Source organism: Panicum virgatum, chromosome 5N, assembly GCF_016808335.1.
Source record: "Panicum virgatum strain AP13 chromosome 5N, P.virgatum_v5, whole genome shotgun sequence".
NCBI lineage: Eukaryota > Viridiplantae > Streptophyta > Magnoliopsida > Poales > Poaceae > Panicum > Panicum virgatum.
The window spans coordinates 38933630-38960736 of NC_053149.1; the positions used below are offsets into that span (position 1 = coordinate 38933630).

General features: G+C 46.7%; 1 protein-coding gene across 1 annotated transcript; it reads right to left on the reverse strand.

Moving 5' to 3' along the window:
- Window positions 1-18988: 18988 nt before the first annotated feature.
- Window positions 18989-21054, reverse strand: LOC120671976 (polygalacturonase At1g48100-like). The gene is made up of 7 exons (XM_039952257.1): window positions 20899-21054; window positions 20527-20831; window positions 20351-20381; window positions 20064-20271; window positions 19871-19952; window positions 19561-19669; window positions 18989-19465 (listed from the first exon to the last, which is right to left on the reverse strand). Exons 1-7 carry the CDS (start codon window positions 21046-21048, stop codon window positions 19058-19060), a joined length of 1293 nt encoding a protein of 430 aa, XP_039808191.1. The 5' UTR covers window positions 21049-21054; the 3' UTR covers window positions 18989-19057.
- Between the last annotated feature and the right edge of the window lie 6053 nt (window positions 21055-27107).

A 27107-nucleotide genomic window follows, 5' to 3' on the forward strand; every position in this document is an offset into this window, starting at 1 on the left:
GAGACTCTCATGGGAAATTAATCAAACAGGTTCTGAAACTGATCAATCTTTTTGTTTTTCGGATGGTATGTAAGGTGGGAATTGAACTTGCAGCAGCTGGTACCATATCTCAACACACCAACAGTGCTATGCAGTACATCATCACCATTATGATAGAAATCTGATTTAGCGGCTAACTCTGCAATCATTGATGATGTAGACAGTTGGTACGGTATGAAAAAAGAGGCACTAATTCAGTGATATCTGATCTTAATCGTCAAGTGTTTGTTCAGGTATTGTAGCTCGCTAACGTGTTTATCATGTTTTTGTGAAACAGCCTATGGATATGTGTACAATTTGCTTGGACATGTGTGTCGTCAGTGAAATAGAGATGGAGAGCCTAGGGATGGAAACTACATAGGGGAGAGATCACTCGGGAGTTGGGACAATTCACTGCTTTCTGCCTTACTGCATGCTTTATGACTTGCATGGATGGTATTGGATCGGATAGATATTTGTTCAGGCTTTTACTTTATCTTGTTCTGTTATATGAAATTGATGCTTCAATTTTTTTTTGACACGCTGCAACGCACAGGTAGGAACCTAGTAGAATTAAAACACCCCCCCCCCCCCCCGAAACCACAAATCACGCTCCCAATCTCAGCTCTCGAATTGAAGGCTACCCATGATTTGGCTGCCCATTAACTTGGCTTTAGGCCAGTCTCACTGAGGGGTTTATGAAAGATTTCGTGGCATTAAATATCATCAATTTTACTGACATAGCAAGACGAAAAAATGATGGAGTTTCATTCATCACTATGAAAACCATCTGGCACAAATAGCTAGTTCCCAGTCTAAATAACTGTACCATGAAATTGTGCACTGAGACTGGCTTTAGAGCCGACTCCCAATTCCGCAGCAGTCACAATGCGGTCTTCGTTTTGAACGAAGTAGTTGCTGATTCCTGAAGAGCTTGAGCTCCGCTGGGGCTCCTCCTCTGTATCGGGAGGATGCTGAGCCCTTCTGCTTTGACTGTCCCCGTTCTAGACTCAGATGAAGATGACCCCACCAGGTCGCGAGGCGAAGCGCGGTGCGGACTGAGCTTAGCAGTTGTGCGGAGACATCTGGGCAAGTGCAGGGGAGTTGATGCCGACATGAGTTTCCCTCGCGTTGGCACCACCGTCTTCGCACTCAGCCTCCAGGTCACTGAGCTCCAAGTCTCGGGCGCCGTTGGAGCCAGGGGTCTTCGGGCCGGCCGGAGGAGCCATGGCGGCAGAGAAGGGCTCAATGGCGTGCAGGATACCGCTCTTGCTTGGTGCATCCTTGGAGTCCCCCTTGTCTTGCATGGGTGAGGTGGAGAGAAGTTGCTCCATGATCCGGGGGTGCTTTGGCGCATCGGTCCCTGAAGCGCTGCATTTCCTTTTCGTCTTCTCCAAGCGGCTCATGGTAGAGGTGCCGCCAGCACCCTGGGGGCCCTCTTCACGGCCCCCTTCTCTTTTCCCACTTTCTTCATCTTCTTTATCTTTTTGGTCTTAACGAGCCTCGCCTTGGCAACCCCCCCGGGGGCTTTGATAAGACTCGGTTGGTCCAAGTCCCCCTAGCTTCGCTAACCGGAGCTGGCATTCATTGTTCAACTCCGGGCCTAGGACTTCATCGGGCTGGCTCTCCACGACTCCTGCATCGATCTTTGCACATGCATGTAAGAGGTGAGTGACCGAAGGTGTGCAACAAACGAGCAGCACAAAGCAACAGTTACGTTCTTTCTTCAACTTAAATGATGTGATGAAGTTGGGCACGGGAATACCACCGATCCATTGGTCTTCAGGTAGCAAGGCCTCGATGGACCACCCCGCTCTTACCGAAAAGCATCGGCAGGCCAAAAACTCCTCGACAATATCGTACGTGCCAAATACCTTGGAAACCTCGCGAGGCATAGTGAGGAAGGCTTCATGCTTTGGCTTGTCTTCCACGTCTAGGCTTGAAGTCTTGCCCATCTCGCGATGCTCTCAACCACGAGAGGGTGGCTCTTCACCACCAGGTCGAGGGGGGACCTTGTTGTAGAACCAGAGCGAAGCCCAGTCCTCCCACCCACTTGTTCTTGTATGCCACCACTGGGCTAGGGATGCTGATGCAGTACACGAAGATGTAACACCTATATTGGGGCTCCGCTTTGGCTCCTTGACAGTCAGAAGACCGCACCATGATCTTCTTCGGCTTATAATGCACACGGTAGACGCGTGCAAAACCTTCGGCGTTAGGGTTGATGCGGCAGGTCTTTGCCAACCAAAAGTACATGTTCAGCTGAAGAAATGAGCTGGGGTCATCTGGTGCAAAAATACCTTGTACAACTAAAAAACTTCCACCACGACATGATCCAGGGGGAAGCGAAGACTGTCTATGAAGAAATCCTTGAACACGACAACTTTATCCACCTCCGGATGGGCCGATGTCTCATTGGCAAGGGGCACTCGAGCAGAGCCGTCGGTGATCATGCCGCGCTTCACCAGGTCGTCAAGTATGCTCGGCGTCATGCAGGTCGACCCAAGGAATGATGATGGTGATGCCTTCGCGCGGTCGCCCATCAGAGCCATTTTCTCTAACACGGATGTAAGGAAAATGGCCCCATTAGGCCATTGTTTGTGATTTTGGTGATTGTGTGACAACATAATCAATGGGACTAACAAGTTTGTGAGATCACATTTATAGTATTTTTAAGTTCCATGGATGATGTCCAAACCATCTCCAAGACGTCCAATGCACCGTCGAGACGAGATGTCCAATGCAACATTGAGACGAGATGTCCAATACACCGTCGAGACGAGGTGTGCAACCCACCGTAGAGATATAAAGTCGCAGTGAAAAAGTACCGCAGTGACCCAAATGACCACAGCGACGAGTTGGACAAAGGATGCAGCAGACAGTAGCACCGGATGAACTGGTGACTATGCACCCGTCTAACCGGTAGGCGTCGGATGCACTGGTGCCAATGCACCGGAGCAATATGCAGTGCTGGTGCCAGCAAGTCAAGTGGCACCGGATGCTCCGATGGTGCCAAGTTGATGCACCGGTGCAAGCACCATGTCATGCATCAGAGAGCATGTCAAGCAGCCGAGGAGAAGTTCTTCAGCACCGGATACACCGGTGGTCACCGGAGCATGGCACTAGTGTAATGCCATGACAGATGCAAAGGAGAGAGCAGCACCGGATGAACCGAAGACAAGGCACCGGTCTATCCGGTGACACCACAGAAGACCCAACGGCTACCTAGGGCACAGAGTGACCGGATGCACCGGTGCTATACCTTTGGATATACTGGTGCATGCGCAGAAAGTTGCGTAACGGCTCTAAACAGCTAGTTCGACTTGGTAGCCTATATATATGGACTTCCCCGGCCATTTGAAGTTTGCTGGAGTTGCTACAAGCCTCAAACACACCCAAAAACATCTCCAAGCCATCCAAGTGCTTATTGATCATATCTTTAGTCCTTAGCACACATTTGAGAGTGTTAGTGCTAGGTTACCTCTTTAGAGAGTGAACAAGCAAGGCTTTGTGCCTTTGTGCTGTGGTTCTTTATTGAACCAAAAGAAGATTTCGGTGCGCCGGCACCTTGGAGCATTGGATCTCGCCGGCAACGTCAACGACCCTCCGACTTGGTGTGGAGCGGCGTGGACGACTTTGGGCGGGGGACGTGGAGACCCCCATCTTTTGTAGAGAAGCTTCTTAGTGGAACCCGGGATCAAGGTGACCGTGGTTGAGTCCGCGGAAGAGACTTGATTTCCGAGAAGCGATACTCTTAGTGAGTGCTTCAACAACATGGATGTAGGTGTGCCTTTGTTGCTAACCGAACCACAGGATAAACACCTGTGTCGAGAGTTTGCTTTCTTCTATCCCGCTCTTTAAGCTTCCGCATTTCATACTAGCAATCTTTGTTTGCCTTTACTTTCATAGAGTAGTTTCTTGATAGGAAAGGCTATAGGTGAGAAGATCCGCCCAAATTAAACCGGCTTAAATGCGCTAAATATCATCTTACTGAATAATCAAGTTTCCACGCACTTAAAACGGTGTAATCCGGCAATCCGTCGGGTAATTCCCAATTAAACTACTGTACTCCAGGATCACAATTGCACTAGAAGACTCACACGAAGACGAGCACAGGTGATACAACCATACAAAGATTCTCGAATTAATTTACAACACGAATTTTTCATAAAAGTTTCAAATACAAACTACAGAGTTCAAACACATAGCAGAAGTTTAAAACAGAATTTGAAGTACAATACGGTAACTACGAACGACGATACAGAGGGAGCTCCACATCCTGCCCACCGATGTGAGGCCAACCTGCCCGATCTTCACGGGAAAGACGGGGCCCACTCGACGGTCCAACCAGGAGGAAGTGGTTGTCCAATCTAGGACGCACAGACCTCCTCGAAGTCTGCGGGGACACAACCTGCTCAGAAGGGTTACAACAACAACCCTGAGTATACTAATACTCAGCAAGGCTTACCCGACTATTGGTATACTTAGCCCGATATCTAGACATGCAAAGCTTTTTGGCTCTGGAGTTGGTTTTGCTGAAAAGCTACTAGTAGTCAATCCTTACTTTCAATATTTTAGCTCAAGTTTAGTATTTGAGTACCAACTAGGTTCGCTATAGCATCTAGAGCACACATGGTAGATCAAATTATCTTTCAGTAACATACAAACCCAACATTTTCATTCCGTTCTCATTCCACTTCTTTACTACGATGTGACAGAGAGATCAAGGTTCTCTTAACCGAGAGAGACGACGAATCGATCCGATTTAACCTTGCAAGGTGGATCTAACTCACACGACACATGAAAACCCCGTCGGGCCACACACGTCAACTGTTCCCATCTTCGCCCCGACGTCTGAATCACGATTGCCAAAACCCGGGTGAAGGGCCCCTCACGGCGAACTCCCGGAGAACCCTGAGGCGACATACAATCCAACACCAGCCATCATACCACTCCCAGAGTAGCAGGTCGCGATTCAAAATATCGTTGCAAATCAGGTAATTAGCTTATCGGTTTCGACTACCTCCTACTTCCGGCATGTGGTCAGTACTGTTCAAGCCTCGATCAATGTGCCAACAACGGTACGGTCCTCAACCGACACAGACGGAGACATACTTTCCATTCATTCCCAAACCTTATTTCCAACTTGTCTCCGCCCAGTCTCCACTTTCCTTCCTTCCGAATTTATACTCAAAGCCACTTGCCATCAGAAACAAAATCTTAAATCTCGCGAGTGACAGGAATCACTCGACTTCTACCGAGATCCTACTTAGCAAAGCACTTTTAACGAAACCTGAAAACTAGTATGGACTCACGGGTACCTAGGGAGAACATGCACGCTAAGGTTCCATTCAACTCCTAGAACGTAAATGCACAAATTACTTAAATAAACATTGAATACTTAAAAAAAATAGGGTTATGCTCCGGGGCTTGCCTTGCATCTCAGCGGGGTTAGCAACTTCTTCTGAAGCGTGCTCAACGGTTTCCTCCTGCTGCTCTTCTGCTTGCGGCTCCTGGATCGGTTAATCAACTAGCTCGTAGACGGCTTCGTTCGCGGCGTCTACACGTATGAAAAAGGATGCCATGCAATAATTAAAATGGTTCAATGAATTGATATAAGTGTTCATGATGCAATGATATTACCGAAAGAAAGATTATTTGGCAACACAAAAAGGAAAAACTGCGGCTAGGAGCGAAACATGCGCAAGAACTTAACTTGCAGACGGGAATAAAGCCACAAAATTTACTAGCATGAAGATACATTGATATTACATGCAAGAAAAATTTATTAACTTTTATTGCAAAAAGAAAACATTTACTTTTTTGCCCTAGCAAAATAAACTAAACAACAATAGATCCACAAATATGCACATAGGCTATGCACCTGAAAATTTTTCAGTGAACTGCACACATAGAGAGTAAGCTACTGCATAAATTTCATAATTTTTAGAGCAATAGAACAATCGGTATTAAATAAACTAGATTAAGCACAAACCAAATTTTTAGTAGGGGTAAAATTGACAACTCACATACATGAGTATTTTTCCTCTGAAGATCTTAACTTAACAAACCCAACAAAATTTAGTTTGCATTTTTCACATTCTTCTATGATTTGTTATACATTTATGAAATACCAGCCGAATTAAACAAAAAGAACAAATTCCACCCTTAATCCCTCCCCCTCCCATGACCAACGGGCCCCACCCGTCAGTGGGACAGGGAGAGAGAGGGGCGCAGCTCCTCTGCTCAGCCTGCTTGCCCGGCCACGCACGCCGGCGAAGCGCTTGGCGCGCGCGCAGCGGCCGTGGACCGACCGGCAGCGGGCAGCGCGGCGGCTCACGCGCAGGGGCCAGCATGGCCGCAGCCGAGCAGGGGCAGGTGTGGGGTGGGGCGGAGGTGCACGCGGGGGCAGCGGCGGCGTGCATGGGCAGGGGCGGCGGCGGTGCGCGGCTTTCCGCCAGTGGCGGCCCAGGACGGCGAAGGGGCGGGGCGCGCCCGCGGCTAGGGAGGCCTGCCGGCCTCGGGGCGTGCAGCGGCGGCCCACGGGCTCCGGCGCTCCGGCGTCGGTGGTGCGGGATTCGGAGGGGGAAGGGTCAGGAAGCACGAGAGCGGCGTGGGGAAGATCACCAAGGGCTTGATTTGGGCGAAGGACGGCCGGAGAAGGGAGTTCGACGGAGGGGGCGGAGCTCGGCGGGGATGGCAATGGCGACCGGCGGTTTGGAGAGCCAATTCGGCCGGGAGACGGCTCGAACGAGCTCGGGGATGGGCGGTGGAGGTGGAGGGCGAGGTTAATCGGCTTATGGCGCGAGGAAATCGAGCGGAGCGGCGAGGTGTGGCCTGTGCGGCGAGCGACGGCGGCAATGCTCGAGCTCGGTTCAGCCTGAGTTTGAGGAAGAAGGAGAGGGAGAGGAAAAGGATAAGGCTCCACGGACGGATAAGAACGGTGTGCGTGGAGGGCGAGGATCGCCGGCGCGGCGACACGTGGCGTCGCCGGCGGTGTGCCGGCCGCCGGCATGGGCTCGCGTACGAGCACAGTGCTGAGCAGTGTAGCACAGTGATCCATGTTGACCATTTTTTACTCGTGTTTGACCGTCCGAAACTCAAAATTTCATATAAGAACTTGAAATTTGGCCAAAATAAAAGTTGTAGAGGAAGAGAAGATCTACAACTTTTGTTTTGGGCGAAAGTTGATTTGAGGCTCGGATCAAGGAGAAAAACGCGGTCGAACACGGCTAAAATGATATTTACTATGCAACTCGATTAGCGCTAATGATTGTGATTAGCCTTAATTAGTGATTAAGCATGATATTAGCATCAAAATTAACACCTGGGTGTTACAGCCTTCCCCCCTTAAAGGAATCTCGTCCCGAGATTCACGCATGAGTAACGTATAAAGCGAGATGATTCAAGTGTGAAGTACCTTGATGAGTGCTTAGGAAATCAGGATACTTGGCTTTAAGAAATTCCTCTTGCTCCCAAGTAGCTTCATCTTTGGAGTGATTACTCCATTGAACTTTGTAGAATCGATTGGTTGTGCGACGAGTAACTCGATCCTTGCGATCAATAATCTTGATAGGGTGCTCAGGATAAGTGAGATCAGACTCTATTTGAATCGAGTCACTTTCAACAACTTCAGTCGGGACTCTCAGACATTTCTTGAGTTGCGATACATGAAAGATGTTATGAATTGCAGAAAGATTTGCCAGAAGATCCAATCAATAAGCCACAGGACCGCATCTTTCCACAATTGGATAAGGACCAATGTAGCGGGGAGCTAACTTTCCTTTTATTCCAAACATGTGCACGCCTTTCCAAGGTGATACTCTTAAGTAGACATGGTCACCGACTTCGAAGACCAGCGGCCTACGCCTTCTATCAGCATAGCTCTTCTGCCGAGACTACGCGATCTTCAAGTTTTCTTGGATAAGACGGACTTGTTGCTCGGCCTCTTGAACCATGTCGGGCCCAAAGATAGTTCTTTCCTCGGATTCCGACCAATTGAGAGGTGTACGGCATCGACAACCGTACAGTACTTCAAATGGTGTCATTTTGGTGCTTTCTTGATAACTATTGTTATAGAAGAATTTAGCTAATGACAAGCATTCATCCCATTTCTGTGGATAAGCTAAGACACAGGCACGAAGCATATGCTCCAAAATTTGATTTATCCTCTCGGGTTGACCGTCTGTTTGAGGATGATATGTAGAGCTGCGAATAAGATGGGTGCCCAAGTTAGCATATAGTTGCTCCCAAAAGCGAGCAACGAATTGGGTCCCTCGATCAGAGATGATGGTTTTGGGTACACCGTGTAAACATAAGATACGGTTAATGTATAGCTCAGCATACCTCTTTGCCCAGTAGATGGTATTAACTGGAACGAAATGTGATGACTTGGTCAGTCTATCCACCATGACCCAAATAGAGTCGTAACCCTTTTGAGTTCGAGGTAAACCGACAATGAAATCCATACTGATGTCTTTCCATTTCCATTCAGGAATATTCAAGGGTTGAAGAGTTCCAGCTGGTCTGAGATGACTGGCTTTAACCCTTCGACAGATGTCACATTCAGACACATACTTGGCAATTTCTCTTTTCATCTGAGTCCACCAAAATTGTTGTTTCAGGTCTTGGTACATCTTGTTGCTACCTGGATGGATTGATAGCCGAGAAGTATGAGCCTCATCCAGAATTTATTTTTTGAGCTCAAAATCCTTAGTCACCATTAATCTGTTTTTGAATCATAACACATTCTCACTATCTTGGTGGAAACAACCTACTTTGGAATCTCCTTCTAACATCCTCCTCTGAATTTCTTTCACCCCTTTATCTCTCTTCTGTGCCGCAATGATTAGGTCATGTAGGGTAGGAGTGAGTCCTAGATGGGCCAATGTGCCATGTTGTACAATAATTAAGTTCAACTTTTCCATTTCAAAGCAAAGAGACTCGCTTAATGGTATAGCTGAGATGCAGTGAGTTTCGCGACTTAGCACATCGGCAACTACATTTGCCTTACTCGGATGATAATGCACTTCGAGCTCATAATCTTTGATCAACTCAAGCCATCGCCTTTGACGCATGTTCAAATCAGCTTGAATGAAAAGATATTTGAGACTCTTGTGATCGGTATAGATGTTATATAATGTACCCAGAAGATAGTGTCACCAGATCTTCAGAGCATGAACCACAGCTGCTAATTCAAGATCATGGGTTGGGTAATTCTCTTCATGACGCTTGAGTGATCGAGAAGTATAAGCAATCACTCGGTTCTCTTGCATCAGAACACAGCCAAGTCCTATGCCTGAGGCATCACAGTAGACTTCAAAAGGTTTTGTAGTGTCTGGCTGGGCCAAAATTAGAGCCGAAGTGAGAAGTGTTTTCAATTTCTGGAAGGCTTCTTCACAGTGGTTACTCCAATAGAACTTGACACCCTTCTTAAGAAGCTCAGTCATTGGGTTAGCAATTTTTGAGAATTCCAGAATGAACCGACGATAATAACTGGCTAAACCCAGAAAACTACGGATTTCAGGAACAGAAGTTGGGGCTTCCCAATCTAGTACATCCTGTACTTTACTGGGATCAACGGAAATACCTTCAGCAGATATGACATGACCTAGAAATGGAACCTCCTTCAGCCAGAAGTCACACTTGCTGAATTTGGCATAAAGCTGGTGTTCTCTAAGACGCTGAAGTATTATATGAAGATGATGAGCATGTTCTTCCTCACTCTTGGAGTAGATCAAGATATCGTCAATGAAGACCACGACGAACTTATCTAACTCCGGCATGAATATTGAATTCATGAGATACATGAAATAAGCGGGAGCATTGGTTAATCCAAAGGACATTACCAAATACTCATAAAGACCATAATGGGTGGAGAAAGCTGTTTTTGGTATATCTGTCGGTCTGATTTTGATTTGATGATAGCCAAATCGAAGATCTATTTTTGAGAATACTTTGGCTCCAGCTAGCTGATCAAAAGAAGGTCAATACGAGTAAGTGGGTATTTGTTTTTTATGGTGACTGCATTCAGAGGTCAATAATCCACACATAACCTTAGTCCGTGATCTTTCTTCTTTACGAACAGAGCCGGGCATCCTCAAGGTGAGGTGCTCGGTCGAATAAAACCTTTTATCTTGTAACTCTTGCAACTGGACTTTTAATTCAGCTAACTCACTTGGAGTCATTCTATATGGTCTTCTAGATATGGGTGCTGTGCCAGGCTGTAACTCGATGACGAATTCAATATCTCGATCAGGAGGCATGCCTGGCAATTCCTCTGGAAACACATCAGGGTATTTACAAAACACAGGAATTTCTTCTAAGGATTTTGCCTCGAGATGGAATACTGCTTCTGTTGGAATCTCGTGCTGGGAAAGATGAATATCCATAGGACCATATGGGGGAGAGTTTAACTGAATGATGCGGGAAGAGGTATCGATGACAACACAATGTTCCTTCATCAAATTCATCCCAAGAATAACATCTATCCCCTGGCTGGGAAGGACAAGGAGTTGGGTCTGAAAGATTTTTCCACCCAAATCAAGAGACATACTCTGAATTAGTGGATTGGCGTATAACTATGCATCCGGTGTACGTATAATATAGGGGCTTTTCAGGTGAGTTACTTGCAAGTTGAGTCGTGCTACGCATGCTTGACTGATAAATGTGTGAGATGCTCCAGAATCAAATAGCACAATAGGTGGGCAGTGGTTAATGGAGAACATACCCGCCATCACTTGAGTGCCTTCAGGAATATCTTCCAGGGTGGTGTAGTTCACGCGATTAGTCTTGGCAGGTACAATCTTCTTCTTCTGATCCTTCTGGCTGGAACCTTGACCCGGCGCAAGAGTCTTGTAGTTATTCTGCTGAGGTGGCATGCGGCAGTCACGTGCGAAGTGCCCCAGATTACCACAATTGTAACAGGAGTAGTTCTTGGGGCGTGGAGCTTGTAGCACCAAACGGGAGATGTGGTGCCCACTGCTGCTGTTGCTGTGGTGGTCTAACGACCCAACGACCCTGCTGCGGAGGACGGTTTGAAGCCTGCTGAGTTCCCGTCTGAACCAGTTTGTACCTCTACGGTGCGTTGCTAAAGGATCCCACCGGTGCCGTCCTTTTCTTGTCAGCTTTGTGCGCTAGCATGGCATCTTCCTGGGTGATGGCCTTATTAACTAGCTCAGTGAAGTTGTCGCAAGTAGTAAGAGCTAGCATGTCCTGAAGCTTTGTGCTAAGTCCTCTCCTGAAGCAATCCTGTTTCTTCTCATCAGTATCCACATGGAACCCACCATACTAGGACAGCTGATTGAAGGTTTGAGCATACTGGAGAACGGTGTTGCTCCCTTGCTTCAGGGCTAGGAATTCTGCCATCTTTCTTCGCATCAAGCTAGTAGGGATGTGGTGGGATCTGAAAGCCGCCACAAACTCATTCCAAGTAAGACGCGTATTGGCGGGGAGTAGAGCCTTGTGATTGACCCATCATATCTTTGCTGGGCCTCTCAACTGTTGCACTGCAAAGGCAGCTTTGTCCATTTCTGTGCAATTGAGGATGCCAAACTTGTCCTCAATGGTGCGAATCCAAGCATCTGCCTCAAGGGGATCATCGGCCTTATGGAACAGAGGTGGTTGGGTGGCCAGGAAACCGACATAGTCAGTTTCGGCTGGTGGTGGCAGGGAAGCGTGTCGATCTCTGCCGGCATTGGCTTAGGCTTGCACCAGTTGCCTTATCAACTCAGTCTGCTCGTTGCGGTCGGCGATAAGAGCCGCAACAGCTTGAGCCAAAGAGGGAGGTTGTTGGGGCAGTGCTCCGTGATTCTCATGGTCATGGTTGACAGCGTGATTATCACCCATCTGCAAAATAACTATCCCCTGGTTAGCCATTCCGCTATCACAACTAATTCATGCAATTAAAGAATGTGCATATCTAATATGAACACACGGCATGAATCATTTCCCTCGCGATATGGTTTACCAAGGGAAAATAAAATGACTTGCTTCAGTTAAAACCACATCTACTCAACTTGAACCGCAGATTGGTAACTCGGTTTGCACAAGTTCCGCCCAGAGTAGCTCTAGCGTAGGTGGTACTGAACATTGCTCAAACAGAATTCAGATTCGCAGACATCCGATGCACAGCTCGTCATTGGAGTTCCAAAATTTTCACGTACCCGCAGAATAAATTTTTGTACAAAAACATAAATAAATTTTACTGAAGCGCAACAATAAACAACAAGGCGACCAAACCAAACTCAAACATGCAAGATGCATGCACGTTCTATCGTTTCTCACCAAACAAGTACCAAAATATGGTATACGAGGACGACTAGTGGCACAATTACATACTCTCCCTATATATAGACTAGTCGTTCCTACGATCAAGGATTTCATAACGTACTTAACGTGGTTAGTTACCTGCAAAAGAACACAGAGTATAATAACCACTTCTGGACCCTTCGTGCCAGCACTCACGAACGGCCCCCATGTGTCCTACGCTACACGGGTAACGCATATGCAGTTTTTCATATATTCACATATTCACACATACATTACCATCCACTATAGGGATGGCACCCAAACGTTCGACGCTGAATGGGCAGTGCTACATACATCATAACAACATATTCACTTCCCGTACACTCGCCTTACGGGACATCCAAGGGTAGACATGTCCCAAGGGTCACGGTCATGGCCAACCGCATGACAGGTTTACATCTCGTAACATTGTCTTACGAGATGGCCGTGATCACAATCACACGGTAGAAAATCCGCACTCCATATCAGGCGGCAGATAGCGATAGGCTCGTTTGAATTGAGCCTTATCACCTCCTCGTACGCTCATCATACAGGACCCGCGCACGTATGAAACACGTGGGCTATTCTAAAGGACTACCAAGAATACTTACCTTGCTTACCTTGGCGTAAGTACGTCGTTACAGAATATAGATACCAGTTGTGCAAGAAATAAGGTCTAACAAAAAGTAAATGCTAGAAGTGCTTGAATAAAATAGATACGTAGATGCCACCTAACTCATGTAACATAATTAGGGCATACAAACTATCTATCCTATTCCTTAGCGCATCTTGCGTCAACTTTTCGAAAAAACCCGAAACCATTGCAAGATAAGAGTTACTTAACTTAATTAAGCACGCCAGTAATCACCCCAGTGCAATTTAGAGCTCTGATACCAGCTGTAGCAGATTCGACCAAATTAAACCGGATTAAGTGCGCTAACTATCATCTTACTGAATAATCAAGGTTCCACGCACTTAAAACGGTGTAATTCGGCAGTCCGTCGGGTAATTCCCGATTAAACTACTGTACTCCAGGATCTCAATTGCACTAGAAGACTCGCACGAAGACGAGCACAGGTGATACAAACATACAAAGATTCTCAAATTAATTTACAACACGAATTTTTCATAAAAGTTTCAAATACAAACTACAGAGTTCAAACACACAGCGGAAGTTTAAAACAGAGTTTGAAGTACAATACGGTAACTACGAATGACGATACAGGGTGAGCTCCACATCCTGCCCACCGATGTGAGGCCAACCTGCCCGATCTTCACGGGGGAGACGGGGCCCACTCACCAGTCCAACCAGGAGGAAGCGGTTGTCCAATTCAGGACGCACAGATCTCCTCAAAGTCCGCGGGGACACAACCTGCTCAGAAGGGTTACAACAACAATCCTGAGTATACTAATACTCAGCAAGGCTTACCCGACTATGGGTATACTTAGACCAATATCTAGACATGCAAAGCTTTTTGGCTCTGGAGTTGGTTTTGCTGAAAAGCTACTAGTAGTCAATCCTTACTTTCAATATTTTAGCTCAAGTTTAGTATTCGAGTACCAACTAGGTTCGCTATAGCATCTAGAGCACACATGGTAGATCAAATTATCTTTCAGTAACATACAAACCCAACATTTCCATTCCATTCTCATTCCACTTCTTTACTACGATGTGATAGAGAGATCAAGGTTCTCTTAACCGAGAGAGACGGCGAATCGATTTGATTTAACCTTGCAAGGTGGACCTAACTCACACGACACGTGAAAACCCCGTCGGGCCACACATGTCAACTGTTCCCATCCTCGCCCCGACGTCTGAATCACGCCTGCCAAAACCCGGGTGAAGGGCCACTCACGGTGAACTCCCGGAGAACCCAGAGGCGACATACAATCCAACACCCGCCATCATACCACTCCCAAAGTAGCAAGTCGAGATTCAAAGTATCGTTGCAAATCAGGTAATTAGCTTACCAGTTTTGACTACCTCCTACTTCCGGCATGTGGTTAGTACTGTTCAATCCTCGATCAATATGCCAACAACGGTACGGTCCTCAACCGACACAGACGGAGGCTTACTTTCCATTCATTCCCAAACCTTATTTCCAACTTGTCTCCGCCCGGTCTCCACTTTCCTTCCTTCCGAATTTATACTCAAAGCCACTTGCCATCAGAAACAAAATCTTAAATCTTGCGAGTGACAGGAATCACTCGACTTCTACCGAGATCCTACTTAGCAAAGCAAAACTTTTAACGACACCTGAAAACTAGTATGGACTCACGAGTACCTAGGGAGAACATGCACGCTAAGGTTCCATTCAACTCCTAGAACGTAAATGCACAAATTACTTAAATAAACATTGAATAGTTAAAAAAATAGGGTTATGCTCCGGGGCTTGCCTTGCAGGTCAGCGGGGTTAGCAACTTCTTCTGAAGCGTGCTCAATGGTTTCCTCCTGCTGCTCTTCTGCTTGCGGCTCCTGGACCGGCTCAGCAACTAGCTCGTAGACGGCTTCGTTCGCGGTGTCTACACGTGTGAAAAAGGATGCCATGCAATAATTAAAATGGTGCAATGAATTGATATAAGTGTTCACGATGCAATGATATTACCGAAAGAAATATTATTTGGCAACACAAAAAGGAAAAACTACGGCTAGGAGCGAAACATGCGCAAGAACTTAACTTGTAGACAGGAATAAAACCACAAAATTTATTGGCATGAAGATACATTGATATTACATGCAAGAAAAATTTATTAACTTTTATTGCAAAAAGAAAACATTTATTTTTTTGCCCTAGCAAAATAAATTGAACAACAATAGATCCACAAACATGCACATAGGCTATGCACCTGGAAAATTTTCAGTGAACTACACACATAAAGAGTAAGCTACTGCATAAATTTCATAATTTTTAGAGCAATAGAACAACTGGTATCAAATAAACTAGATTAAGAACAAACCAAATTTTAGCTAGGGCAAAAGTGACATTTCACATACATGAGTATTTTTCCTCTAAAGATTTTATCTTAAGAAACCCAACAAAATTTAGTTTGCATTTTTCACATTCTTCTGTGATTTGTTATGCATTTATGAAATATCAGTCGAATTAAACAAAAAGAACAAATTCCACCCTTAATCCCTCCCCCTCCCCTGACCAACGGACCCCACCCGTCAGTGGGACAGGGAGAGAGGGGGGGCGCACCTCCTCTGCTCTGCCTGCCCAGCCCGGCCACGCACGCCGGTGACACGCTTGGCGCGCGCACTGCGGCCGTGGACCGGCCGGCCATCGGGCAGCACGGCGGCTCGCGCGCAGGGGCCAGCACGGCCGCAGCCGAGCAGGGGCGCGCATGGGGCGGGGCGGAGGCGCACGCAAAGCGGCAGCGGCGGTTCGCGGCATTCCGCCGGCGGCGGCCGGCGGAGGGGAGGGGCGCGCCCGCGGCCAGGTAGGCCTGTCGGCCTCGGGGCGTGCGGCGGCGGCCCTAGGGCTCGCGCAGAGCGGCCCCGCTGCGGTGTGGTGGAGCAAGCAGAGCAGGCGCGGCGGCGCTCCGGCGCCAGCGATGTAGTATTCGGAGGGGGAAAGGGTCGTGAAGCACAAGAGCAGCGCGGGGAAGCTCACCGAGGGCTTGATTTGGGCGAAGGACGGCCGGAGAAGGGAGTTTGACGGAGGGGGCGAAGCTCGGCGGGGATGGCAATGGCGGCCGGCGGTTTGGAGAGCCGATTCGGCTGGGAGACGGCTCGAACGGGCTCGGGGATGGGCGGTGGAGACGGAGGGTGAGGTTAATCGGCTTGGGGCGCGAGGAAATCGAGCGGAGCGGCGAGGTGTGGCCGGCGCGGCGAGCGACGGCGGCTCTACTCGAGCTCGGTTCAGCCTGAGTTGAGGAAGGAGTGGGCGAGGAAAAGGATAAGGCTCCGCGGACGGATTTGAACGGCGTGCGCGGAGGGCGAGGATCGCCGGCGCGGCGACGCGTGGAGTCGCCGGCATGGGCTCGCGTACGAGCACAGTGCGGAGCAGTGTAGCACAGTGATCCATTTTGACCATTTTTGACTCATGTTTGACCATCCAAAACTCAAAATTTCATATAGGAACTTGAAATTTGGCCAAAATAAAAGTTGTAGAGGAAGAGAAGATCTACAATTTTTGTTTTGGGCGAAAGTTGATTTGAGGCTTGGATCAAGGAGAAAAATACGGTCGAACACGGCTAAAACGATATTTACTATGCAACTCGATTAGCGCTAATAATTGTGATTAGCCTTAATTAGCGATTAAGCACGATATTAGCATCAAAATTAACACCGGGGTGTTATAATAGGTTGCTAAACTCTTTTGGGATAGGTGTTTTCACACTAGAACAACCATAATTGCACATCTAGATAGCATGTTTTAGTTTAATATTGTGCAATTTATTTGGAGCCATAGGTTAAGTTTTTAACTTGCCTAATTTATCCCCTCCCTCTCTTAGGCTAGAGTGCGGTCCGATCACTTTCAGTGGCCGTCTTCGACGCTGCGCAAAGCGACCGTCACACAAAGCATGAAACAAGCGAGAGATGGAGGTGAGAGTTTAGCGCTAGCAACGAAAAGCTCCGAAGTCGGTGAAACAAGGCGAGGCAATGAGATAGTGACAAGCGCCCACCCTTAATATAGGGCAGCAAGCCCCTAGCTCTTGGAGGACATCTTTGCCCTTCCCCCAACGGGCATCTCTTCATGCTCCCACGAGGGGCATAACCATCTTTTTCACCGCGCATCATTTCGATTTCCTATATTCCACTGTTATTTTTTATTATTGTCACTAGTCCGGTGCTGGCATCAATATTTATGTAGAACAGTCACGGACCCACCCATGTGAAGGGTGCAAAGGTTTCTGAAGGTCCGAAGAACGGCGCTTCAGGCAGCGATCACAACATCAAGGGGCTACTATTGGGGACGCCACCTTCGGACCTCCAACCTGAGGCCCCGTTGATCTAAGACCAGGCATCCAATTGGCTAAAGACCCTTGAAGGCCAAGGGTTCAAGTTATGAAACTAGATGTTGGGGCTTCGGAAGGACGTGAAGACTCAAGCATGCGCAGACCATGCCAAGCCCAAGAAGTGGAGAAGAGAAAAGGATGTGGAGCTCGCGGACCCGACTGGAGACGAAGGTCAACGCAAGAACGAGACCGAAGCCTTTCCTGAAGGCTAGGACAAGTTCGGAAAATGCTGAGATGTAAAGGGAGGCAAAGAAGTGACATTTCAATATACCCTTGGAATAACCCCGGAATATAACCGTTATAAGGGTATTTTGGTGTAATTAGCGGTAGGGTTAGGTGAACCCACCCCTATAAATACCTGTGTACTATTTGATGGGACACAGTGAATAGAGTTATTGCATACTACAGTCGGCTCCGAAGGTATTGATGTGTCTTAGGGTTTCCCTTAGCTCTTCGATCGGAACTGTTGTAGTGCTGCTCCTCTCTGGAGAGTGCCTTCCACCAATATGTGCTTTGGTTTTGTTGCACATAGACATAGGGAAACAATATTTCTTGAACTAGAAAAATATGCCCGTGCGTTGCTACGGACAAAGTTAGTATTAGTATTGGATACGTATAATTTCTCGTGCGTTAATTTATAGGATCTACGTGATTAAGTCGTGCACGGAGAGCTGGTCCAACTAGCATATGGGAATATGAGATGGATTAAGGTCCGCCTGTTAATGATACAAGACGGACCAAACTAAAAAATTGGGTGGAAACCTTACTTGCTTTAGAAATAGAAAATATAAATTAGTGGTTGGCACGTATTCATCGGGTATCTACCAAACATATAGCCTCCACCCACGATCACTTCAATTCTACTGTATTGATACACCCAGCAATTTTTAGTAGGTTAGTTTTGCCACTAATCCATGAGAAAAATTGGGTGGAAACCTTACTTGCTTTAGAAATAGAAAATATAAATTAGTGGTTGGCACGTATTCATCGGGTATCTACCAAACATATAGCCTCCACCCACGATCACTTCAATTCTACTGTATTGATACACCCAGCAATTTTTAGTAGGTTAGTTTTGCCACTAATCCATGAGCTGCTTAGCCCTTAGAGAATTTATGATGCTCATGGAACGCTGCGTCTACTTTGGAGGACAAAATATAGATGCACATGATCTTTTTATCATGCCTAATTTATTCCACCTCTGATTATGTATGATTCAAAATTACAAACCTAAATAAACAGTGTTAATTGTAACTTTGTTGTGATTTTTTTATCATCTGATTTAACAAAATATGAAGTACCTCTTCGTTTTTTTTATTCTGAATTATTAGCAATTACCTCATGACAAATCTTGTCTAGCAAGTATCTTATCATCGATCTATCAAGAGTTTGGAAGCGATTTGTCCCTGATTTGCAGCACATACTTAGTAGCCTATCATTAAGTTACATGACATAGGAAGTAATTTGCCTCTGATTTGAAAATTGAAATATATAAGAAGTAACTAAATATTAATTCACATTAGATGGAAAGTAACGTGTCCCTAATTTGAAACTCAACAAGGAGAAATTTTTGTACGAATTATATAAGATATAAAGTAGCTTCTCTCTGATTTCAAATACAAAGGAAGTACCTTACCAATCAATTAGATAAGATTGAAAGTAACTTTAACCCTATTTTGAAACATAAGAGTAAATAACTTGCGACTATATTTCACGCTACATGAAGTAACTCTTCATCAATTTGCGTTTTCCAATGAAAAATGAAAACCTTCAAAATTACAGGACTCGATCAGCACGTGTAGTTAGAAGGCTGGGTCAGGGGCATCGCGTATCCGTTGCTCCTCTGCAGGCACCCGGCGCCCAGCGGCTCTATCGTCCCCGACGCCTCGCCGTAGGAGTTCCAGCACAGCGGCGCCACGGTGCCGGCCGGCGCGCTCGCCGCCGGCGACAGGCGCACGTCCACCATGCTGACCCCGGTGCACGGCCGGGCGTCGCTGCACGCCAGGCGCACCGGCTGGAACGAGTACGTCCCGGCGACGCGCCGGTACGCGACGCCGGTGATGGCCACCGCGCCGGTCCGGTTGGCGCAGCGCGCGCCGCCCCTGTCGCAGTAGAACTGGTCGATGGCGATGGGGGTGGCCACGTTCGCCACCCGGACGTTGGCGAAGGTAACGTTCCGCACCGAGCCCACGCCCCCCTGCAGATCGAGGAGGACAATCGAGGTGACCATCATGTCGTCATTGCTTGAGCTAGCTCTACGATTTTAATTTTGCTCGTGCCGATCACTCTTGCCTGCCAAGTCTTGATCCTGACACCGTACAGGGCGTTCTGCACGTTGATGTTCTCTGCAACTACATCAGATACGCAGGCCAGACTGTTGTCCTTCCCGAGTCCTCCTACACTGCAGCAGCGGCATTCCAAAAGAAAGATGGGCATATGGTAAAACAAACGTCAGGCCGTGTTCAGACTTCAGAACACATGCATGTGTTTTCTTGAATTCTGAACAAACTGATGAAAACTGTTTTCAACGAAATTCCTACAGTTCAAACATTCTCTCGCACTGAGCAGATGCAGTTGGTTGTAGATCCGCTTGCTCACGCACCTGATTCCGTGGCCTGGATTGCAGATGATGTATTTCATGTGAACATTAGAGCACCCAGTCTGTATCGACACGCAGTCATCACCTGCCAATTTTTTATTAAAAAAAAGCTGCATAGCTCAGACTTTCTAGCCCATAATTGGGCCAGGCTAGGGATTCGCAAGATCAGGGAATGCAATTTCTTTCTCTTTTTTACCACAGCCGATGCTGGAGCTCCTGATCTCGACGTCCCTGGTGTTCTGGAGATGGATGCCGTCCGTGTTGGGGCTGTCCCCGGGGGAAGAGATGGTGACGTTCTTCACCTTGATGCCTCCGGAGCTGTCGAACTTGAGGTGACACTGTGGGCTGTTGCTGATCCGGATGTTGCGCACGGTGACATTGAAGCTGCCGTAAAACCTTACAAGCTGGAAAACAAGGATACACAAAGGTTGAGCTTCGATCCAGATCATGGCGCATGTAAAATGCAAAGACGTTTGTTCATACCGTAGGCTTGGCTCCTGATGAATGCCAGTGCCCCGTAGATCTCTGCAGCACAAGACATATATACAGGGATACACAAGAGATCAGTCACCATGGTGCTGATCATCATGCATGCATGGTCTGAAAACTCTGAAGATACTGAATTTTCTTTTCATGGTGTGTAACTAACTATGACCTGGTGAGGAGCATTAGCTGGTGATGACGAATCATGCAGCGAGGTGATGCTCTGGCCGTCGACCGTGCCAGCTCCCTGGACGGTGAAGCCGTTCAGCCACTTGAAGTTGAGCCACTGGAGAGGCCTCCTGGACCTGGGCCAGGAGTCCATGTCCGGTGGCGCCAGCAGGGTACCGTCCACCTGCAGCGTCAGCCTCGTGCTGCAGGGGCCCTGGAGCGTCACCGGCGAGACGAGGAACCTGTGCCCGGACGGGAGCAGCACGGTGGCGCGCGGGACCCGGCACGCCGCTCGCCAAGCTGCCACGAGTGCCTGGCGAATGAAGAAGGAAGAACGCTCAGCTTGATCTCATAAGATGTTTGGACAGAAATTCTGGTACCTCCGCGTCGTCAGTGACCCCATCCGCCGCCGCTCCGAACGACAGGACGCTGAGCGTCGCCGGCCTCGCCGCCGCGGCCGCCGGCGCCGCCAGGCACAGGAGCACGCCGGCCAGCAACGCAGCCGGGACGACGACGACGGAGCTCCACATCTCCGACCCGCGCACCGTACCGAGCTTGATGCTACTTGGAGCAAATTGAGTTGAGCGTATGGCAGATACATATATACTGTAAGTCTGCAACCATCGGATCGAGCTAGCACGCATGCGTGCATGGCTGATGCGCAAATTAAAATCAAGAGCTTGCTTTGCGTTCGCGCGCGTGGGTTAGGGTCGGGCAAATTAAATGGTAGGCGCCATACCCTCATCAGCTTTTCCATTCGTGGAATTGGCGGCGTGCGGTGTCCCTCGGCAATGGGCCTCATGTGTGAGCATCTGCTAGCTAGCTGCTGGTACCAAGAGCTCATTAGGGCTCTACATTTTTTTTTCACTGTCTTTTAAGCTCTTCTTTTTTTTTCTTCACTCTCTTTAGTACTAGTAGTAAATTAAAGCACATTGCCGCAAATCATCTTCGGGAAAAAAAATGGATAAGAGAATGTTGAGTCATTGGCCTTGACCTCTTAACCCAACTTGCGAAGTTTGGCTCAACCCATGTGCTCCAGCTCGTCGTTTTCTGATATTCCATAAGTCACGCAAGAGTAATACATGCTATTTGTATGTAGGTTCACGACGACAAATCAACAAACTCAAAAAAAAGGAACAAGGTCCCTCTGCTTCGGCGGACCTCTTGATCGGAATATTAACAGACCAAGAAGGAAAAAAAATAATCCAATGTATATCCGCAGCTGAGAGTAAAATCCCTTGATAGAACTCCTCCTCCTCCTTTTTGGCGGGTAAACCCTTCATCCTTGACATAGCTCGCTGCCTCGCTCTGTTTCAAACATTTTAACATGCACCTAACTACCCATGTGAGGTCCTCACTGCCAATCCGATGACAAAATCTAGCAACACCTACGCAGTTACATTGCCAGCGAATTTATTACCAGAGCGTGGATTAGTAACTGGAAGCATGTTGCAAGCCGGTGAGATTATTAGAAGTGGAGTACCAGCCACTTGGATTTAATATAACTTCTAATGACGTACAGTAATAGTAAAATCTATTATTACTTCTCCATCTGTTTTTGGCAATATTAATATAACAAACAAATAGGCCCTTAGCCCTTATTAATTCATCGGAGTGTGTCTCAAAGGTGCCAGTTATTTTAGTGTGATGTTTGTCTACCATATATCGAGCCATCCTCATAGACGACGTCCCCTGCTATACGAAGAGGCTTGCTAATTGTTCAAGTCAAAGATAGACTGGGCCAGTATGTTTTGTGCTCCAGATGAGAAAGTTATGGTCATTATGATTATACTGGAATCCCCCGATTTCCCTAGGGCTTGAAATCCTAGGGAAAGGCTGGAAAACAGTAGGTTCCCTAGAAACATTTCGTAGGGAAACTGTAGGGGATTTATCTTTCCCTATGATTTTGATTCGTAGGTAACCATACTGACATGGCAAAATCCACACCAGCAAAACCGGTTCAGAGGTTCCGGTTTTACTGGAGTAATTGGGTTTCGGCATAACTGAATGGCAAAATGACTTAATTGGGTTCCGGTTCACAGGGCCTGGGTCTCACACTAACTTGTTTGAGAAATGATTGAGCAGGGATTTACTCTTAAGATTATTTTCAGATACATTAGCTTATGTCAAATGTGTTCATTGAATGTCTTATATTGATATATGGAAGAAGAGAGATCCCATAAAACTCAAAACAAAAATGAGATATATGACAAGCAAATGAAAATGATCTTAGTGACACGGTTATATGCATGATGATTAAATAAAGAAAAGCCTTGTTAGTAAATGATGGGATATCAAAATTGAATGACGACTTATATGCATTAGTAGAAATTGGTGAACTTTTTATTCAAATAGTTTCTGCAATTCCGACTTTAATCTTAATATTTTGTTAATAATTTTTTTGTCGAAAGTTCCAACCCAATGTCGGAAGTGCCATTCCATCGGAACTTCCTATACATTGTCGGAAGTTCGGACCTATTTAACCGTTGAGAAGAATTTTTAGGTGATTTTCAAATTCACCTATTCAACCCCCCTCCTCCCTCCCAGGCATCACAAAGATCCTTTCAGCTTCACCGGTGGCACCGCCTTTGCAACATACTTGTTAGTGCCTCAGCCACATGCTTCTTCCCGAATTCATTTTTGGTGCCCTTAGTAAACTGTAGGTATAACTTATAATTTGGAATTCAGCCCTATCAAATAGAATGGTCACATCAGCACAATAAGAGATAATTTACAAAAAAAAATGTAAAGAACACTTCTATGTCAAGCAGTGGCAAAATTATCCTTTCTCACAAATCCATCTCCTTTGCCACATACTTCTTGGTGCCACAGCCACATGCTTCTTCCTGAATTCATGAACGAAATACTTTTTAGTGCCCTCAGTAAGGTATACCTTCTAAATTGGAATTCATCCCTATCAAATAGAATGGTCTTGTTGACATCAGCACATTAAGAGACAATTCACAAAAAAAAATATTAAGAACACTTCTATGTAAAGCAGTGGTAAAATTCTCCTTTCCCTCAAGAGTTTTGTTAACAAAACGTTCAAGAAACTACCATAACACTTCTACCTTATTTAACTGTAACCTGAACCATTTCTTAAAAAAAAGCACAGTTCAGCTTACACCAACAAAAATTTATTAGCTTCATAGAGAACCATGTGTCTAAAGCATGTGCTGAAGTCAATAGTCTGCACTACAGAACAGATAAGATCTCGGTCATTACATAGGAACAAATAAATCTTTTTCACCTTAAGCTTTGGAAATAACCAATTTTATTGAATAGGCAAGAAGCAAAGGCATAATCCTTTTCATCTCTCCTGTGCAATGAACTGGAATGGTTTGAGCCTAAGATTGTCATGTCCTTTAGACAAAATTAAATGTGGACCAATGAACTATTTGTAACTGGTTTCTATGCTCTAATTAGGCCATTAGGTGCCACATCATTTCTTCTGAAGTACATACAAAATTAAACTGAATGTTTTGCCAACTGGTCCAGATCTCCATTTCAAAGAAATGATGAATGTAAAAGAAATTATCATAAATCAGCATGACAAGTAGGAAGCGTCAAACTCAACTCAACCTGGTGTGTTTTGATCAACTTAAATAGCTTACCAGTTGAGTAGGCTGAAAGTAGTAGAATGCATAATTACTTTCTGCTAGACTTGCTACAGGACTATGATGTGGTGTCAAGCTTATTTTAAGGTATTGAATAATATATACTAAGTGCAACAAGATTGCTCGCATACCAGCTTCGATAAACTTAATATGCTAAAAAATAGATTAATGGATCTGCACCTATCCCACAATAAAAAAGCCTGGGAACTTTTCAACCATAAACTTAACTGAATTAACTGAATATAGACTATTATGCATCTGATGCAGGGTAGAAGATGCTACATGAGCCTTTGGTCGAAGTGCCAAATGAACCAAGCAGATTACATTTAGAAATGCACTTAGCCAGAGTTGGTTTTAAACAATATTGATGCCTTGCTGCATATTGTCATTGCAAACGCTTATTGGAGACGATATCATTTCTTCTTTGTGCTTCATCTTTGAATAAGAAAACATGTGCAGAGGTTGAAGAACGACTGTGCAATATGCCCATTATCCCCTTTTCCTCTGTATGCATAACCAGTATCAGAATTTTGTCACATAAGCAGCAACAACATACCACACGTACAGTTCCACACAGTTCACGAGAGGGGAAGAAATAAGCGCTAGAGAAGGGGAATAACGGGATATTCTAACCTAAGGGGAAGATCTGATATTTGGCGTTTGGCCAGCGAGATGGGAGGAGAGGAGGGGCAGGAGCACGGGCACATGGACGCCTCGGCGGCCAACTCTTGGGATGCGCGAGTCGTGAGTGTCAACATGTCCGCACTCATGCTACTTTATTTTCATCCTTTAAAAAGATATTCCTACCTGGTCATTGAGATTCTCTCCTATATATCCAGTTTTTCAGCACCTATCATACCCTATATCTCATCATATATACCAACTACTCTATTTTTTATTCAATCATCTCCAACTACCATCTTCTCTCTCCTAAGTTTTTCTTTTTCTTTCCCTTTTTCCTCTCTTTTCTTCTCCCCTTCTTTTCTTTCCCCTCCTCTCTTTCTCTCTCTCTTCCCTGCTTGCCCTCCCTGCTCCCTCCGCCCATCCCCCCTCTCTCGGATCTCTCTGGCAGCGGCGCCTCTGCCTCCCTCCACCTCTGCCACCTACTTTCGTAAATTTTATGTATCATTTTCTTGTGATTGTAAGAACTACATAGATGGATAATGAGATTATGTGAACTAATAAATGTGAAAATGACATTGATATTTTTGCTTATTATTTGTAGTGAAGTGTATAATCATTGTTGCATTTTTAGATGAAATACTTAACTAAAATTAAACACATTTACTTACATATAACTACAAAATAGATGCTAAAGATAAGAAAAAATGGTGCAAGATGATTGGTTTAGTTCTCTATTTTATTAATGCTTTGCCTTCATTTGTACGGGCGATAAATTCAAAATGCCTATACGACCAAATGATAAGTTATTTATGCTATCATTAATATACCCGATGGGTACTCGAATCCCGACCCGTACCAATACGGGTATGGATACAAAATTTTACCTGTTAGACTTCACGGGTACGGGTATACCTTATAGTTTCGAGTATTGTCACAGGCTGGTATTTGCTTTACCCGCACCTTACCCGATCCGTTGCCATCCCTATCGCCGCCCTCCCTTCCGACGCGGCGCGGGCGGGCGGAGCAGATGACGGAGTGGCGCGCGGCCGTGGGCAAGCGGAGCTATGCACGTGGCCAGAGCGCCACGGCCCTTTCCTCCCGACGGCCGGCCTCATGACGGCGAGCTGACCTCCCCTTTTTACTCCCTCCCTCTCTCTCCAGCAGTGGAGGCGCCGGCCCCCTCTCTCCCCATCCGGCGGTGGCGTGAGGCTGGAGGCGGAGGTGGTCGTGGCGGAAGCTACCCGCGCCGGGATGCGGTGGTGCGGGCCTCCTCGAGGTGTCGCGGCGCTCCCTGGCACGGTAGAGGGCCACACGGAGGCTCCCTGGCACGGTGTAGGGCCGCACGGAGGCGAGCTCCTGGGCAATCCAACGGAGGCACGGTGGGCTGCGCGCGGCGTAGAGGACGCCCGCTACTTCGCTGGATTTGGCGGATGGGAACCCTTTCTCTATGATAGCGGACACTTCAGCAGACACCGGTGCTGTGAAATTTCCGCAATCGGCGTCCTCCAGGACCGGGTAGCGGTCAGCTGTGAGGACAGACTTATGCCATAGTGTGCTACAAACAGCCTCTTCTCCTTGGAGAGGAGAGCGCGAGGAGGGGGGTTGCGTAGGTAAATGGTCTAAACATGGCTATAGGTGTCGGACTGGGGATTCGAACTTAGCCCCTTAACTTTTGGAATGGAAGGATCCCACGACCAGGTCAAGGTGACTTTCGTACATAACTTAGACTATTTGAATCGTGTGAACCGTCAGTCTAACCAGTTAAACCAACCAAACTGTGAACCAGGAGCCTGAGCGGTTTATTGTCCGGTCTAATCCTAATAACTATGTTGAAGAGTTGTTGTTCCCTAGTAATCTCATCCTAAAGAATTAATATATTGGGAAAGGAGAAAATTTTCTTTGATTTGAGGGGAGTTGTCGTTCGTGGAGGTGAGTGTCACATACAAATTACGATTGTCCGATGGAGTGAGCCTCCCTAGCATGCACCTGTCGGCGGTCTGTCATCCGTGCTGGACAATCGCGTTGGCGAGAGATTTTGCAGCGGCGTGGTCGGTCAGTTCACCGCACACCTGTGTTGGGTCGATGCACATCACATGACGGTGTCGTGTCGGTGATTTGGCTCAGAATAGAAAAAAAGGGTTGAGATCCTCGGGCGAGTGGCGCGAAACGGCCACACGGACGTGTCTTGTGGGGCTCACAAATCCAAGTCACCCCGTCGGATCTGCGGCCGCCCAATCAAAAGATCCTATGAGCTGCCGGCGCACGAGCTCTCACATGCCGGTGCACCTCCAGTTTGCACGTCAAAGCAAGAAGAACGTTTGCCCAATCGAGCTTGGCACCAAATAAGA

What these genes read in the sequence shown, in the direction of transcription:
- LOC120671976 (XM_039952257.1), bottom strand. Translation starts at nt 21,048, where the DNA reads ATGTGGAGCTCCGTCGTCGTCGTCCCGGCTGCGTTGCTGGCCGGCGTG. An exon ending in TCACCAGCTAATGCTCCTCA is followed by an intron (nt 20,382 to 20,526) that starts CCAGGTCATAGT and finishes GAGATCTACGGG; the next exon opens with GCACTGGCATTCATCAGGAG. An exon ending in TCAGGATCAAGACTTGGCAG is followed by an intron (nt 19,466 to 19,560) that starts GCAAGAGTGATC and finishes CTCGATCTGCAG; the next exon opens with GGGGGCGTGGGCTCGGTGCG.